This window comes from Microtus pennsylvanicus, chromosome 10 (genome assembly GCF_037038515.1).
Source record: "Microtus pennsylvanicus isolate mMicPen1 chromosome 10, mMicPen1.hap1, whole genome shotgun sequence".
Lineage (NCBI taxonomy): Eukaryota > Metazoa > Chordata > Mammalia > Rodentia > Cricetidae > Microtus > Microtus pennsylvanicus.
The window spans coordinates 53,427,635-53,441,696 of NC_134588.1; the positions used below are offsets into that span (position 1 = coordinate 53,427,635).

At 36.2% G+C, this 14,062-nt stretch overlaps 1 protein-coding gene across 4 annotated transcripts in view; it reads right to left on the reverse strand.

The window, feature by feature from the left end:
- Rabgap1l (RAB GTPase activating protein 1 like) overlaps nt 1–14,062 on the reverse strand; it is a 599,727-nt gene that overhangs the window by 262,458 nt on the left and 323,207 nt on the right. For all 4 annotated transcript variants that reach the window (XM_075988370.1, XM_075988369.1, XM_075988371.1 and 1 more), the window contains one exon: nt 5,316–5,429. In XM_075988370.1, the coding sequence (XP_075844485.1) occupies nt 5,316–5,429 (114 nt within the window). The remainder of the gene's footprint in view (nt 1–5,315; nt 5,430–14,062) is intronic.

The window sequence follows — 14,062 nt, forward strand, 5'->3', positions numbered from 1 at the left end:
CAAACCAAAGGGCTCTTATGTCTTTGAATCTGGTTAGCTCAAGAATGAGACTCTTAGGGGTTGCTAAGACAAAGGTGGTACTGCGGTTTGAATGTTCCCTCACAGACTTACATATTCAATACTTACTTCTGAGTTGGTAGCAATGAAAACCCTAGAATGTACAGCATTACAAAAGTAGATCACAGTTGGTAGCAATGAAAACCCTAGTATGTAAAGCATTACAAAAGTAGATCATTGCCCTCATTCTATATTTTGTTCTGACCACTTGCTACCTGTCTTCTTGCCATCCAATCTGCAACAAAGCAAGCTGCTGTGCTCAACCAAGCATGTTTGGCCACAATATGCTGCCTCACCCCAGGCCCATAGAAATAGAACCAGGATTGAAACCTCTGATCTAAAATGAATCTTCTCTCCCTTGTAGTGGCATTTCCATTGTATTTTGATAAATAAAGCCTGCCTGAAGATTGTAGAGTAAAACAGCTCCACTGGTTAGCCTTACAGACCAGGTAATGATAACATACACCTTTAATCCCAGTAGCCATACTAGTTGTCATAGAAATGGGATGGTGCATGCCTTTAATCATGGTGGTGCACACCTTTAATCCCAGCCCTAGAAAGGATTATAAAATGGGAGGAGACAGCTCTCAGACACAGTCTCATTCTGGGATTTCTGGAGACAGGATCGCCATTTCGGACTGAAATCGAGGTAAGAGCCAGTGGCTAACTAACAGTTTTGTTTTTTGAATCTTCAGGTTGAACCCCAATTTCTCTCTCTGAATTTTTATTAATCATGCTTTACTCCCCTTGCTTCTGTTAGGAAGTCTGTCACAAAATGACAACCTTAAGTCATGAAGCTACACCAAGTAGATTATCATCTGTTTGATAAATGCTTTTATTTGAATTAAAGTTTATTCAGGCACCCCAAAGAAGAGAATTTAATTAAAAGAAATAAGGTAGCCAAAAATTCTATTAAAAATATCATTAACTCAATGAAAAGTAATGAATTCTCAACGATAAATATCTTCTCTAAGTCTAGAAGACAATGCTAATAGTATTATTATTCATTCATAAATTCGGAATTGTTTGTCTTCTCAAATCTGCATGTTTCATTATTAATATAAAAAAACTTGAAGTACTCTAGCCTTTAAAATAAATCCAATAGTGTTCTGATATCTAAAGTACTTAACATAATAGAAGTTGTATTTATTTGTTTTTCTGCAAAACTTTTTATTACCAAATTATAACCCACATAAGCAAGAGTATTGATCCCTTTGTAATACATTAAATTTTCTCATTAAATTCACAGCAGTAGTCTCTTTTTCAGAAAGCATTGGTGTTCATTAAAACATTAGAAAAAGCAGTATACACAAATTAAAGTCACTTCAATCTATACTGTTGTGAATAAGTAATATTTTAACTGGTTATTATGACTGACTGATCTTAGGTCTTACAAAGAGATGTATGTCTAAAAGTCAATCTATGCAAACTCCATGTAGTGGTACAAACACAAACACCACACAAAAAGCAAGGCAAATTCCTGATACTAAGCTTAATAGCATACATACTGAGAGATAACTGACACAGGGCTTAATTATTAAGTTCTGTATTTATCAGTCATATTTGAAAAGAGTAAAATATAAACAGCATTTAGAATCACAGAAGTAGAAAAGTCTTTGGGAGGCCACACCTCTCCTGAGGAAAAAACTCCAGAGTTTTTTTTCTGAAAATTTTAACCTGTTCTTTTCCAGTCTGAGACCTGTCATTGCTTTATGGAAGGCTCAAAACCCGACTCAGGATTCTTAAAGCCTGGTGCTTAAATGATACCAAATTGTCTCACAGTTTAAAGCACATTTACATCATATGTAATTGGAAAATAGCTACTGGATCAACAGCACAGTCAATATACCTTCAAGGGCATTCTGGAAATATGATACTGAATGGAAAAGAAAGTGGGCAGTGGTGGGACATTTTCATTTTCAGAAATCTCTGAGTTCGAATAAACTCTCTCCAAGCGAATTTATGACAACAGATGAAGCTTTGAATCATCTCAATTTCTTCCTACTCTGAAAGAAGATTTAAGAGGTGAAACTGGAATTGACAAGTTCATTAAAACCAACAAGTGTTCAGGAGTGTCCTTCAATCTGAAGAATCAGACCAGTACTTGGTTCATTAGGCCACAGAACTTCTCAACTACAACGGCAGACTACGACATTCTTGAACCTGGAGTTGGTTCCTAAGTTTATAATAACTACATGTAATGTCTGCTCAATTTGAAGGCCAAGCATATTACATCCGAGGAAAATATCCACTGATGAGAAATCATCACAAAGAAATGAGGTAATATGTGGACAAACACCATGCAAATGTGAAAGTACTATCATGTAACTATATAGGGAACACTGCTGTTTTGTAAAAGGCCTATAACTCTGATTCTCGTATGTAAAATCATTCTTTCTTTTAAAGTCAGAGACAATACAAGGATTTGAACCATGGCTATTTAATTTTTCACTAAACTAGAGGTGGTGAAAAGTTGACTAAGACAAGAAAAAAGAAGGATTTACAAAGATGTAGTGGAATTACTCCATTTCAGATTAGTATAAAAGTAACTTATTAAGAACAAAGAATCATTAATGTTTGCTCAGTTCTAAGAAAGATATGCACAAAGAAGACTCATAGGCATATTGCTGAATATTATCCTAGGAATAAAAAAATGAAAGGAGAAAAATTTCACCCAGTAGCCTTTAGTTTACACAAATGGCTTCTACAGATATGAATGAGAGCTACAAAACGAAAGGACTGTAACTTCCATTGGATTCAATATGCAAATCAAGGCGAGCAAGCAGGTTTGGCAGGTAAGTGTACCTTCCACCAAGCAGCCTGACATCCTATCTTTGATCCCTGGGACTCACATGGTAGAAAAAGAGATTTGACTCCTATGAGTAATTCCCTGAACTTCACATGTACACACATACCCTCCAGCATATCCACATACACAGAGTAAATAAATGACTTTTTAACATGCAAGAAAAAAGGAGAAAGCAGCTTAAAAATAATTACTTAGTCCAACACCAGTTAAGCAAATACTATTATACACACACACACACACTATAATCATGCAAAACTATTTTATACTATACTACCAACTAAGGCTTCCTGATAAGCCCAGACTACTAAACAACAGCAAATTAAAGTAAACACAGGTCAGTCACAAGTTAAGTGGTCTATGTATGCAGTAGAACTCTAACAAAGTTTAGATTCTACAATATTTTCTCGTAGATGTAGCTCTGTCAACCTATGCCAAAAACATACTGAAAAATTATTTTATGTATATAATAAGATTAAATTCATGAATAACTTTTTTGATCCCTTGAATTTTATCTTCCATATATTCAAAAATTTAATATAGTTTATGCTACTCCTCATTAAGTATCTTAGATTCACATTTTGTAACATTTTTCATTCAGAAGAGCTTTACCATTTTAGATTTATGTGGCAAAATACACGGAGAGCCTAAGATTATCAGGTAATGTGTATGTAAATGGACTGACAACTATACTACAGAGGATCAGGAGTATTTATCATAACAACACAGCAAAGGATATCAAGAAATTACAAGTGCTCATCAGTGAACCTATGTATTTGTGTTCAGATATTTATCAGAAATTTCTCTTTTAAATATTATATAATGGAGCAAATACTATTTTTACTACAATGGATCCAAATAGTATGATAGAACTGAAGGAATATAGATCCATATGTTTTATTCATATGAAAAAAGTAGCATAATCAGAGAAAAAGTAAGGGAAAAGCCAATGACTGGCTGAAAATATACTAAGTGCGAGTGGGAAATGCCACTCCATATGCCACAAGCTAGATTCTTCTAAATCAACTTTAAAACTTTATATAATTTCCTACACTTTTTATATGAACCAGAAGCTAATTTGCTTACAGAATTTTGAAGTGTAAAGAAAAACTGTCATAATTACTTTTACCTTTTTATTGGTATATAATGAATATATCATTTTGATGATTATTAAACTAGATGATTTTAAAATTTTAAAAATCTGACTTTTAAACTAGATTTTGCAGAGCTTAGTTTACACAAAAAATCGAATTATTTACATATTTCTGTTTCAAAAAGAAAGACTTATGTAAAAATAGATTAATTTATTTACTTTATTATATTGTTTTAATTTGGTGCTCAAGGTCAATGCCAGAACCCTGTTTGCGCTAGACAGGCACTCTACTACTGAAGCATATCCACAGCCCTCTTTCTGATCTGTATATAATATTCTGAAATCGCTAGACCAGGAGAGGCAGAGAGCTAGAGAAGAGAGAAGGGAATGGAGAAGAGGAGAAAAATGAGAAAGAGAAGTCAAGGAGGGAGGGAGGGAAGGAGGGAGGAAAAGGAAAAGGGATAGAAGGAAGGAAAGAGGGAAGAAAAAGAAGTAGGAAGAGGAGGAGGAAGAAGAGAGAAGGAAGGAAAGAAAAGAATATGAAAAAGGGAAAGCATCACATGCAAGAAGCATTTTGTTGAGAGATACTCTACTGCTATTTCAATATCCAAACTTTAACAACTATTCTTGGTTTTCAATGCAGGCAGACATTTCTGTGAGTGCTAACAAAAAACAACAGCAACTACCAAATGAAATGGATTTGTAAATACTTCAGAGTAGCTACTGGCTCTTTGCTACCCTTTAGAAAGGCTAAACTGGTCATCAAACATGGTATTTTTTTCTCTGCATCATCAGCACTGACAGTCTCTATGTAAATGGCAGGTGAAAACAGAACGTAGGCCCACCGTGCTTCACTCTGTATTTCTGATTTAACCTACGAAATCAGTAAGTTATTGGATCTTCTCCTCTGACAGAATCTTCAACTACAAACAATGAAGCAGCTTTTTTCTAGGTCTACTAATGACAAGGAAGATGAAAGATTTCAAAATGAAATGTAAAAACCACACAAAAGATTTTGGAACTTGCCAGTACTCAACAAGCGGCCCACACCAGTTCTCATGCTTGTCTATCATCAAAAAGTGGAGGCAATTCTCACATTATCTCATCTGAAAGAACCTTCTGTTCTTTTCCTGCTAGTGGGTGAGCCAAACTGGGATTGTGTTGTGCCTCTTTCAGAACAGAAAGCAAGAAGGTCACCTTCCAGGCTCAGCATAAAGGATGTGGTGGTATATGTGTAAGCAGAGAACCCAGTGCAAAGAAAGCACCAGGAGAGTTACAAAATATAACAATCTCTATGATAGGTCCCTTTAAAAAAAAGCCCTGATCAACAAATAAGAAAACATGAGAGCAGAGCCCTACCTTGCAGATCTTATAGAGAGATTCCTGTCCATCTCCTCCAGTGTCTTTGAAGTAATCATGAGCGGGAAATGTACGATGGATATCTCGAGTAATTACACTCTCCTGTGCAGAGTCCTAAACAGGAAAACAAAAACCAGAGTTGACTATTCATGTAAAAATTTCTTTTCAATTATGTAAAATAACATATACATTAAAATTTAAAGGATATAAAAAGCATACCTAAAAAACTAGTCATTCAAAAGAACAAAAAACTAAAATAAAAAAAGTCATCACGGAGAGACAGGAAGTAAAGGCTATTGTAACCAAATCTGATGACCTGAACTTGGTCTCCAGGACTATATGTTGGTAGAAAAGAACTAAACTCTAAACTCTACATGCATGCCACGGCATGCAATACCCACACACGTATATATACATGTGTGCCCACATAAAATACAATGAAAACAAAACAGAACAAAACCCTCTTTCCTTCTAACACAGTTCATTCCTTTACTTAAGTGCCACCACCAATTTTGTCCTTTCACATGTCCATACACAGGTCTGTGTATGTATAGGTGTTTATGTATGTTTATATAAGAAGACTGAAAGAAGAAATTTGTATATTTTCAGAGACAAACCGCATGATTTTTTCACTTACTGATATGAATTACACACTGTTCTTTATCAAGACAGAATCAATTTTTTTAAGGGAAGATTGATTTTATTGACTGCAAATTTACATATCCTTCACGACCAGACACCCAAGTTCTGAATGGTCTCTCAGTGTCTGTGGATCCAGAGCAGACACTGGCTTTTGTTGGAAGCAGCGGCTGTGGCAAGAGCACCAGCATCCAGCTATTGGAGCAGTTCTATGACCCTGATCAGGGGAAGGTGGTAAGTGGTACCAATGCTCCTAACGATTTTGCTTTCTCAATAAGATCTGCCCCCAGGTGGTCTCCAACGCTGCACCTTGCCAGATCAGTTTGTCTTTCCCCTTAGCCCTGTGGATGTTTTCATTTCCTTCATTGGCTGGTTGACCTGATTCTGCTCCACAACTTCTAATGGCATATTCTTCCCAGTTCCAGATGATCTGTTGACCAGTTAGGGAAGAAAACGGGATACAATGCAAAACTCGAGATGAGCATATTTGAGAGGCCTCTGTTTACCTCAACTCTTGGATCAGGAAGAGTACAAGTCACTTGGTTAGGTTTGCAGAGGGTGAGGAGGGGCTGTGTTCTGCGAAGTCGCCTGTTTCCTAGGAAGACATCTCCTGATTCTTTCATCCAAAGCTCTTTCACTCCAAATCAATTTTTAAAAAGAAGAAAATACATCTGTTCTCAGATATACTCTATTAGCCAATTAACATTCTCTTTTTTTCGATTTCATAAAGAACACTTTTGTATGTGTGTGCTTTGTTTTAAAGATTTCTAATTTATTATTTTTTCTGTTTGTGTGTGTATTTTTATGAAATTATGTCACATGTGTGAAGGTGTTCACATAGGGCAAACGAAAGCAGTAGAACCTCTTAAACTGGAGTTACAGTTGGTTGTGAGCCATAAGACATGAGTGTTGGGAACTGAACTCAGTCAGGTCCTCCAGAATGCAACTCTTTTTAACCATAAGTCATCTCTTCAGCCCCCTACATGTGTGTACCTATGCATCTCTCTCTGTCTGTCTGTCTGTCTGTTGTCTGTCTCTCTGTCTCTGTCTCTGTCTCTGTCTCTGTCTCTGTCTCTCTCTCTCTCTCTCTCTCTCTCTCTCTCTCTCTGTGTGTGTGTGTGTGTGTGTGTGTGTGTGTGTTTTCAAGGATAAATTACCAAAAGTTCAACAGCTAGGTCATGTATTCATTTTAAACTTTGTTTCGTCTTTTGGGTTGTATTTAGGACAGGTATTCACGATGTCAAGGTTAACTGAACTGGATTCTCCTGCCTCCATCTTCAGAGTACTGAAATTATAAGTATGTGGAGTACTACACAGCAGAAAAAATAAAGACATCTTGAATTTTGCAGGAAAATTGATGGACCTAGAAAACATTATTTTGAGTGAGGTAACCCAGACACAGAAAAACAATTATCACATGTACTCACTCATAAGTAGTTTTTAAACATAAATCAAAGAAATCCAGTCTACAAACCAGAATCCCAGAGAACCAAGACAACTATGAGCACACTAAGAGAGACTTACATAGATCTAATCTACATGGGAAGTATAAAAAGTCAAAATTTTCCAAGTAAACTGGGAGCATGGGGATCTGGGGGAGGACTGAAGGGGAGAGGGGGGAGGCAGGGAGGAGAGCAGAGAAAAATGTAGAGCTCAATAAAAATCAATAAAAAAGATTGTTACACAGTAATCATTACAAACTATGCTTTGAATTGAATGTACACTTATTTTTTGTTTCACCTGTGCCTTTACATTAAGATTTGCATCATATTGATGAGAATATATCAAACACCGCCCCAAAAAACATGGAAATGGATAGACTTTTAAGATTTATTTTTAACAAGTATATTGTGTATGGTTATCCATTCAAGCCAATAGAAGCAATTTCAGTGAAATAAGTAGAGAGGAAAATTCTATTGCAAACAGAGTATGTTTTAAGGTATGTATACTGAGGGGAAAATGAAGTCTTGGGAATCATTTATTCTAGCATTATAAACAGTGTGTTCCTTCTCCCACTGGCACCAGGCAGTAGCCAGGCCTCAGAAGCGCTGCATCTTAAGTGAATTTTGAAAGATTATTTGTTAGTGTTCCATTTGCATGACCTTAGAATCTTTTATTTTTGGGGGACTTTCCTTCCTAACTATCTCAAGTACAAAGCAATTTCCTTCAGAATTAATTTTATTGCTTTAAATTTCCTATTCCACTTTAAAAGTTAAAATAACTACATAATGTAAAAAAAAATAAGTATGGATTACCATGCCTACTTGTACTTTCAGATTTGATACAGATATTCTCACTCTAGAGCTGCCATAGAGATATGTACTTCAAATAATAATAGAGCACATATTTCTTTACATTTGTTAAATAATGTATTTTATACTTTTTAATCATGTACAATATGATAAATGAACTTCACTGTGTTTGAAAATTGACTGCCTTGTCAAGTGTCAATTTTTTATGAATGTATTCTCTTTACTTAGGCTATTTAAAACATTGAAGTTCCATGTTTATTCAGCTTCAGTGTTCCACTCCTGTAAGCCATAAGAATGTCCTCTGGACTGCCTTATCAGATGTGCACTAGCAGATTTGGAACTTATCATTTTGCTTCTCTTCTTTCTCTACATGACATATGATCTAATTACCACCCAGCATGAAGTAGCAGCTGAAGTGAGAAAGGCAGCAAGAGAAGGGCCTGGCTTAACTGGACTGTTCTGCTGCCTGCTCCTTGTGTACTTCTCAGCTACAAGGAGATGGAACCAGCATCATTAAAGCAAGTTTTAAATAGCCTAAGTAAAGAGAATACATTCATAAAAAATTGACACTTGACAAGGCAGTCAATTTTCAAACACAGTGAAGACTTGGAAGAGGTCTGGAAAAGGGTAGGACAAATTTTAATATATAAAAATTATATTACAGAGCTAAGGATTTGTATCTCAGTGGTGGAGCACTTGTTTAGCATGTGGCATTCTGAATATGAAAACCCGATAAGCACAGAGACAGGAATGGTCACTTCCCAAGTTTTACTGATGGAGGCTTCTCTTTACATTGCACTTGTAACCTACAGGAAACAAGATGAACAGAATGACACCTCCATGGGTGAACAACCTCAGGCACAAACAAGTACCCAGTGGCCCACAGGACAACTCTTTGGATTTTACAGGATATTTATGGGGAAAATCAGTAGATCCATCTTCCCTAGAAACTGCTTATACACGCATCATCATTTTAAGTTTACATGGTACCAAATAGTCTGGTTCAGAGGAGTGAAATTGGTCAAAAATTTCTTAAAAGTATATCTGCATAACACCAAGCATAATTTTGTCTATGCATTCTTGATCTGCCTTATTTATAAACCAATAGTCAAAAATAAGGAAAAATAAAATCAACACTTTTCCTTTTCCATTTTTTTAAAAGTTCATCCAATATAGGGCCTTGAATGGACAACTACTCTTCTGTGATCACTATTTTAACTGCATCTAATTTGAAATGATATATAAATACAGACTCAAGTATAATGTGCTATAATTTGGATGGGGTTTTAGTACATCACACTGAAAGTTTCGTTCTAATTTGGGGGTAATAGGTAGGAGATGGTGAAACATTTAAACCCGGGCCCTAGTGTATGATAGTTACTTCAGTGGGTGGAGCACTGTCCTTGAAAAGAATTACTGTAGTTCTTGTGGATGTCAGGCTAAGTGTTGTGAGAAAATTGTTTGAAAAAGGAAGTAATAGATCATCCTGACTCAACTTTCTTGTTCTAAGTCATCTTTACCTCTTCACACATGCTTTTACAAACATGAGGGCCCATCTGGGGTGCTAAAAATTACCCAGGCTTAGGTATTTTGTTATAAGAATAGACAGGCTAAGGTAATGTGCAATGTTCAAAAAAAGGTACTTAGCAAGCCCATTACAATCGTGTGTGTGTGTGTGTGTGTGTAAGTAAATGGGATTAAGATACATGATGTGAAAAATACACAGAAAAAACAAACAAACAAACAAACAAATAAACGAACACCTTCTCTATCGGTTATTTTCAAATACTCAATTTAGTGCTGCCAAGTATAGTTACTTTACCCGTCTTATAGCGTCATACTGCTTCTTCTCTCTTTTGAGGAATCCCCCATCTGAAGAAGGATCAAAAACTTACCATATAAATGTGTGCAAAGGAGCTCAGTTTAAAAGCAGCTATTTATATATTTCTAAAACCTCTCCTAGCACAGCAGAAACTGATCTGAGGTATTTTCTTGAAAGTCCTCAGAGCAGAACTCGTCTAAGACACAGCAATGATTTCCACTGTGAGAAGAAGAAATCATCCTTCCATGGGCTCCTGCTTCACCACTGTCCAGACTCCCAACCTGACCCATAATTTACTTCTCAGGAGATATAGTGCCCATTCTGCTCTTCAGAATTCACTGTGGTGGTTCAGCAGTCAGACTCTAATAATCCTTCTGTTTTTCTCACAATATCAGTAGAATTTGAAATGAATTATTTACTCTTATGGAATATCAGTTTCTCTATCTGTGAAATAGGCTAACATCAAATATATAGTACTGTTTAAAGTGAAATAATGCAAGTAATATTTTGCCTGTTATAAATTGAGCATGCTATATTTAACTGTATACATTTTTGATGAGTATATACTTCAGAAATTCTACAGACCTTCCATACTTAAATAAAATAAATGACTATCTTTGAGTAACATAAACACCATGATTATGAAGCCAATTCTCTGAAATTTATATACGATATATTAATCTACACATACTCTACTCTGAAATACTTTTCACACATTCAAGTCCTAAATTATCACTGTTTCTATTAACCTTCTGACAAAATCAGAGTGGAAAATTATTGGCTTCAGGTTTTATATAACCGCCCAACAAAGAAAACTATAGGCAAATAAACTAAGAAGGAGGATGAGAAAGATGGTAAAGCTGTGGCAAATTTTCCAAGGCAGTAGCCATTTCTACCATTACTTTAGAAATCAGATTCAAAAGAACAGGAGAGATGAAGTCACTGTTATGAAGATGACAAATGGCACTGCAATTATTGAATGCTTTCCTGCGGAACATCACCAAGAACTTTACCTACAGTCAAAATCCTAAAGGGGATCCTTTCTACTGCCTTGTTAGGTTGTCTTATACCCCAAGTTTTCTTGGGACAACAAGGCAAGAAAAATTGGTAACCAAGTCTGAAAGGTTCATTTTTATTCTGCATGCCTAACTCTATCACCATATAGAAATGGAATCCTACCTTTCAATTTTTACTCTTTTCCAAATTTTTTAGTCCTTAGATTGAATTTCTTCTCAAAAAAATGCAACAATGTCTAGTAAATGATCCAACAGAAGTGACACACAATTAGTTGAAAACAAGTTTAACACCAACCAAACATGATAAAGAGATTGTTTTATCAGAAAGCACATTCAAATTGAAGTCTCCTACCAAAAATATTGCATGAGATATTCATCCAGTGTCACCTATATACCTGGCACTCTTGTAATTCTCACAATCCCTACCAGATGAGAATCATCACTCATTTGTCTCAAGTGTCAAGAAACGTTAGAAAGACAAGCGTTAAAGAAGCACAGTCTATTATTTTTTTTATGAAACAATTTTTGAGATGCTAAGAACTAAAACGGCATTACAGTGAGGGTGACTATTTCCATATCGAAACACCTGACAACACCTTTTTATTTTCATATTCCTAGCACTATGACAGAACCATTTCCTTTTTTATATTTTTTATTTTTAAAACTATTTTATTTTACAGATCAATCCCAGTTCCCTCTCCTTCCCATCCTCTCGCTACCCCCACCTTCTCCCAATCACACTCCCATATCCCGATCCACTCCTCAGAGAGGGTGAGGCTTGCTTCCCATGGGGAGTCAACAAAGTCTATCACATCATTTGAGGCAGGATTAAGCCCCCCGCCCCCCACCTCCGGATCTAGGCTGAACAAGGTAACCCTCCATAGTAAATGAGCTCCAAAAAGCCAGTTCATGCATTAGGGATAAATACCAGTCCCACTTCTAGTGGCCCCACAAACTGCCCAAGCCACACAACTGTCACCCACATTCAGAAGGCCTAGTTACTCAGCTGTCAGTTGGAAGCCAGTGTGTTCCCACCTACTTGGGTCAGTTGTTTTTGTGGGTTTCCCTATCATGGTCTTGGTCCCTTTGCTCATAATATGGCTCTTCCTTCTCTATGATTGGACACCAGGAATTCAGCCCAGTGCTTAGCTGTGATCTCTGCATCTGCTTCCATCAGTTACTAGATGAAGGGACAGAACCTTTTCTTATCAGTCCCTATTATCATCCCCTAAAGTATAAGGTGTGGTGTCACTTCTTTTCTATCACAAAATCAATCCAACTTGATGAGCATCTTTCCAATCTTTCAGAGATATTAAAAATGTCAGGGTGAACTACTGCTAGCCACAAACAGCAGGAAGATAAATGATTCACAGCTAAAAATGTTTTGACCTTAGGATGTGTCTTCTATTCTTACCCCACAGGGATCTTCCTTCAGTTCTATGTTGGATGGTAAAACATCACAAACTGATGTGTCCCTGAAAGCAGATGGGTTTACAGTGGTGGGTCTCATTTATCTGCCTTGATGCTAGCCAAAATCAGTCAAAGATAAAACGTGGACGTTTAAAGTGTATTCTAGTTTTAAATGCGTTGCAAAATACCATGAGCAACAAACAGTAGTGAAATGTTGAATCACTGCCAATTTTATCTCTTGAATATGGAGAGGAGTCTTGACCAAAACAAAAGTTAAAATTAAACCGTTATATTATATAAATAAGCTGGGGTTGGAGAGATGGCTCAACGGTTAAGAGCACTGGCTTCTGTTCCAGAGGTCCTGAGTTCAATTCTCAGCAACCACATGGTGATTCACAACCATTTGTAATGAGATTTGATTACCTCTTCTGCTGTGTGTGAATAAAGGACACTCATACACATAAATAAATAAATAAATAAATAAATAAATAAATAAATATATTTAAAATAAATAAATAAGTTTCCTGCTATAAACAACACACACATGCTTCTTAATGTCTAAAAGCCTGACAGAAAGGCAATATATACATATGCCAGAAAATGAAAAGAAATTTCTCAGGGGAATTGGGAACTGTGAGAACTAAAGGCAGCTAGGTGGAGTGAAACACACTTTTAATCCCAGCACTCAGGGAGGGAAAGGCAGACAGATCTCTATGAATTGGAGGCCAGCCAAGTAGGTGAGAAGACAGACAGGGAGACAGGCAAAGAAGCAGAGGGATGGACAGACAAACAGAGAGAGAACAGAGAGAGAAAGAGAAAAAGATGGGCGATGGGCAAGGCCATTTCAAAAAGGAACATAATAAATGTGCACAGAAGGTGCTCTTAGTGGCTATGGTATAGGTCATATCCTGTCAGAACACCAAGGGCAGGCCAGTACAGATGCCCAAATACTCATACTGATGGCATACTTCAAAACATTCTGTGGCCATTTTGTTTGCAAAATATCTTAAAACAAAATTTATTACACTTTTATTGATCAATACTATCTCAAAAACTTCTAAAATATAATTTAGATGATTTTACAAAATGCTTCAATTTATATGTTTGAATACTCCTAGTTATACATATACCTATGAAATTTACCATTTAAAATTTTACTTAACATGTGCTACTGTGCAATAAGGTACTACAATACTACCTTATTAATTATTTATTAATTATTAATTAAAAAGTTATGAGACCTATGGTTTCTGAATAGCAAGAGGCTTAACATCTACCCACAAAGACGAGTGAGGAATAATCATGACAGAAGGAAAGATATGCTAACAGATAAATAATTCATATAGGTGATGATAACTGTAGGAGATCAATGGAAAATGTGGCTCCAAAAGTATTCAGGTGGCATAGTGGCCTTTACATGAGATACAGGAAGGTTGTCATAGGCACTACAGATAGATAGATGGGTTCAAAATAGAAAGTCTGTGACACTAACAGCAACAATGGTGTCACAGAGGCTCCAAAGCCGAAGAGCAGTTGGTAACCTCAGGAGATAAGATTCTAATTAGCTAAGAAGGGAATACATAAAAGAAGATATTGAGTAGATAGACA